General features: G+C 40.9%; 1 protein-coding gene and 2 non-coding genes across 3 annotated transcripts; all 3 read right to left on the reverse strand.

Moving 5' to 3' along the window:
* Nucleotides 1-2,198: 2,198 nt before the first annotated feature.
* Nucleotides 2,199-4,226, reverse strand: rps7 (ribosomal protein S7; the record flags this gene model as incomplete). The annotated part of the gene is given in 3 exon segments (XM_037981690.1): nt 2,199-2,309; nt 3,513-3,686; nt 4,083-4,226. Coding segments are annotated over 3 exon segments (396 nt in total), but the record flags the coding sequence as incomplete, so codon positions are not given.
* LOC112451542 lies at nt 2,364-2,580 on the reverse strand. Its single transcript, XR_003040376.1, has one exon. It is a non-coding gene; the product is annotated as a small nucleolar RNA SNORA73 family (small nucleolar RNA).
* On the reverse strand, nt 3,827-4,043 carry LOC112451541. Its single transcript, XR_003040375.1, has one exon. It is a non-coding gene; the product is annotated as a small nucleolar RNA SNORA73 family (small nucleolar RNA).
* Nucleotides 4,227-4,458: the final 232 nt, after the last annotated feature.

The raw sequence follows: 4,458 nt of genomic DNA on the forward strand, positions 1-4,458 counted from the left end.
AGGTCTCCTCAGGTCCAGCTCCTGATCCTGGTCCATCAGGTCTTTCATTCAGATTAAAAATCAGACAGAAGGGAGTGAATACTTCTGCAACCTGTACTTTTTAGTTTCTGGAGGCTAAAAACAGTAATTTGTTTGTGTTTTGTTCTTTGGATCTTTTAAATGTTTTTTTTTCCAGATGGATTTAAATCTGGAAAAATGATTCCAGATTTTAAAGAAAGACAAAGTGACCTTTGACCTCAGAACCAGAAGGTTCTGCTCAGCTGAATGGCTTCATCAGGAGAACGTTTCAGAACTTCAGACAGAGACTTGTTAAGGAGCTGTTTGTTTGTTGTTTGTTTGTTTTTTGTTTGTTTATTGTTTGTGTCTGGATGTAAACTTCAGGACAGGTCTGGATAAATCATTCCTTCTTCCTGCTCCATTTTCAAACACTTTTGTTTTGTTTACAGAATATTTTGGTGGAAATATTCTAGATTATGTCATTTCTCCTGCTTTTTGACAAACGATCAACTAAATATCACCTGAATAAATAAATTTATTTGTTCCACTTTTTATTCCGTTTGTTTGTCAGTCAGACTCGGTGCTGCAGTTCCTGAAGCTGCCAGCAGGTGGCAGCAGCAACAAACCCATCAGAAAAATCCACTGAAGAAGAAAATATAACCTGATATTTTAAAGATCAGTAACTGAACTGGATACAAGAAAAGCTGTTAAAACTGATCAGAACCAGGTCCCAGCAGGACCGTCAGAACCTTAACGCCAGNGACGATGTCAGACACTTAGAAATCAATTTATCCAAGGATGTGGAGCATAGAGAAAAGAATAACTTTGAGAATGTGCTGACAAAAAACAATCCAAGTTGAGTATAAGGTCTCTGAAGGATTATTTACCTGACATATTCTCTGAATATACCTCAGAAGATAATTAAATTACTCAACCAAAATAATTTATTTGGAGGAATAGACATAACAGGAAACACAGGCGGTCTAAATGACACTGATGGTTTATTAAACATTTTTGCACATTTTCCCTTCAAAACTCTTTTCCAACTTTGGCAGTCGGTATTAATTTCCTATTGAAATGTGAATCTGATCTATCCAGTTTCATGAACAAGTCCTCCATTATTGGAAAATAAACAATTTCCTCCCCTCACAATACACAACAGTAGATATATTCTGAATAAAAAGAAGTCCTGCTTTTCTAAAGACTGGCTGGAACAGGGATATGGTTGTTCTTACATCGAATGGACAGAGACAACATAAATATCGTCCAGCAGTGCAGTGATGGGAACACAAACACTTATTATATATATTATTATACACAGTGATGACAGCTGTCTGTCCATTCAAAGCTGTATGTTTGTTTTAGGTTTTCAGATTTATATTATCCAGAGAACGTTTTCCATCACTCCTGAAAGTTTATTGAAGATTCACATCTGCAAATCTTAACTTAAACCTTAACTTTCCTATCCAAGCCAAAGAGCTCCATCTCTAAAATAATATTTATCCCTGTGGGGATTTACTGAACTCTAAATTTAACATTGGGGAGAATAAGTTAACTTTTTGTACTAGATATAAAAACAAACCTTTTCTTTTCCTGAAATATTTTGGGAACTTTTCTAATTGGGGGGGAATAAACAATTTAGAGATTTGTTATGTTTGGTGTCACATTGAAGGATCGAGTTCCTTTTAAATAATTTATTTTGGTTCATAAATGTAATCCAGACGCTGTTCCTCAGCATGTTGGCCTTTTTAAGAGATTCTTCAAGTTAGTATCATTTAATGTGGCTCATGTTACCATTTATTGCTTTTTGTTTAAACCTACTTTCATTCCTACCTGTTTCATGCTTCTGATCCAAGACCAGTTTAATTTTACTGCACTGACAGATTTCTGAACAAATTTTATTTTTCCTTACAGAAAAAAAAAAAAATTTTAATTCTCTTATATTTTGGTTTTTCTGTTCCAAAACATTTTAATCTTCAGCTGTTTTCTCCAACAGGTTTTAATGTTTCATGGAGACGGGATCAGCTCTGAAAAGCTCCTAGGGGTCAAAGGTCAAACATATCCAGCTGATTGTCACACAGACACATCAATCAAACTTCAGTTTGACCTGAAGGCGGCGCTACAGTGAATCAGCCAACAGGAGTTCTAGTATTAAAATGTTTTCATCTCATCATCATCATCCTCATGAAGAAGCACCAGGAGACAGTCAACAACATTTATTCTGTCCGGTACATTTACAGCTGGAATTCTGGGAATTCAAACACCACATCTTTTCCTGTGAGCTTCTTGTAGACTCCAGAGAAGGTCTCCACCTGAAACATCAGAACATCAGTTTGAGGACAGTTCTAGCTTTACTCCAACAAAGAATCTGTGTCCTGCATGGTTTAGCTCCCCAGTAACGGCCCCAAAGGACTCTGGGAAGATGTAGGAATATACAGGACGCTGGTCCTCTCCAGCAGCAGCCGGGGACGCAGCTTTCTGTCCGACGCCGTGGAACGGGACTGTACGTCTCAGCTCAGAGCTACGCTCCCATACGCCACCAGGACAGAGCCAGGAGACATGTCTCCTGGATGTCCACGTCAAAGGACAGGGTTACATCGTTGTTTTCAGTTTCTGATCCAAACACTAAGCTTCAAGAAAACCTGGTTTATAAACTCCAGGTTTAACTACGAGTCAGTTTATTTTAGGTTTTAGGCGGTGGGGTTCATGGCAGCTGAAGCAGAGTCTTCACACATCTTAAATAGATGAACATATTATTTATATTCTAAATGTGAGAAAATCTGAACTTCATCACTTTAACAGAGAGCGATAATCAGAGGCCTGCTATAACTTCTGGGTTTTATTTCCTCCTCTTGGTTTGTTGAAACTCTGAACCATCCTGCTCCTAGTACCAGTTCCCTGGTTTCACTGGTTCCTCAGTGTCTCTTAACTGGACAGAAACACTGGAATGAGTCTCAGAGACCTGAAACTCCTGCAGTCAGGTGGTCTGAGTGATTCATGTCCAGTATTTTATCATACTAATAAATCCCTAAACACTACAATGTGTTTGGGTTAACTGAGCTCGTTTGAGTTCTCTAACCTGAACTGGTTGTGTATTATTAATAGAGTAAGCTCTGCTGTCAGTGACGTTTACACAAATAGTCTTTTAAAGTAACTGTTTCTGTCCACCACCTTTGTCTATAGCAGGGGTGGGCAACCCTGGTCCTGGAGGGCCACCGTCCTGCAGGTTTTCCTTCTCCCTCTGCTCCAACACACCTGATCTGAATCAATGGGTGATTAACAGGCTTCTGCAGAACATGAAGAGGTGATTTAACCACGAATCAGGTGTGTTGGAGCAGAGGAACAAGTAAAACATGCAGGATGGAGGCCCTGAGGACCAGGGTTGCCCACTCCTGGGCAACAGCTGTATATCAAAGAAATGACTTGAATAAAATCAGGATTTTACACTGAAACATATTTCTGTCAGAACTTCAGACTCATTCAGGCTAGAAGATTTCAAACACGTGCAGACTCACTTTGTGTTCCACGTTGTTCTGCTGAGCCTTGTCCAGGTGGACCTTGATGAGCCGGCTGCTGTCCAGCTTCACTCGGATCCTCTTCCCCACAATCTCGCTGGGGAACACCAGGTCCTCCAAGATGGCGTCGTGGACAGCTGTCAAAGTACGGCTGAGGGGTGGAAAGATAACAGTTTTATTTTATTTTATTTTACTAATATTGAAGTCCTCCCCAAAATGAGAGAAATCAAACTAAACTGAGCCTAAGGACCAGATTCGTCAGTAAAACATTCTGCAGCAGCTTAACTTCAGACAAACTGAAGAACTTTCACAGAATCTGTGTCCTGCATGGTTTAGCTCCCCAGTAACGGCCCCAAAGGACTCTGGGAAGATGTAGGAATATACAGGACGCTGGTCCTCTCCAGCAGCAGCCGGGGACGCAGCTTTCTGTCCGACGCCGTGGAACGGGACTGTACGTCTCAGCTCAGAGCTACGCTCCCATACGCCACCAGGACAGAGCCAGGAGACATGTCTCCTGGATGTCCACGTCAGACACAGGGTTCACACAGACCGACGCCATCATCTGCTCACCTGTGCGATGAAGACAACATGTTTCCCGCTGAACTTCTTCTCCAGCTCCCTCACCAGACGCACCTGGATCTTCTGGAAGGACTTGAGTTGGGGAACAGGAACGAAGATGATAATGGCCTTTCTGCTGCCACCAACTTCAATTTCCTGCAACAAAGAGAAAATTTATTACAAACAATAGAAAAAAAATCAAGAACATCTGAAAGAGATAGGCCAGCCCAGATCATCTTCTCCTCAAATACTTTTAAACAGTAAGAACTTTATTAAAAACATCAGGATTCGTGAGAATCTGTGTCCTGCATGGTTTAGCTCCCCAGTAACGGCCCCAAAGGACTCTGGGAAGATGTAGGAATATACAGGACGCTGGTCCTCTCCAGCA

The sequence above is a fragment of the Kryptolebias marmoratus genome, linkage group LG19 (genome assembly GCF_001649575.2).
Source record: "Kryptolebias marmoratus isolate JLee-2015 linkage group LG19, ASM164957v2, whole genome shotgun sequence".
Taxonomy (NCBI): domain Eukaryota; kingdom Metazoa; phylum Chordata; class Actinopteri; order Cyprinodontiformes; family Rivulidae; genus Kryptolebias; species Kryptolebias marmoratus.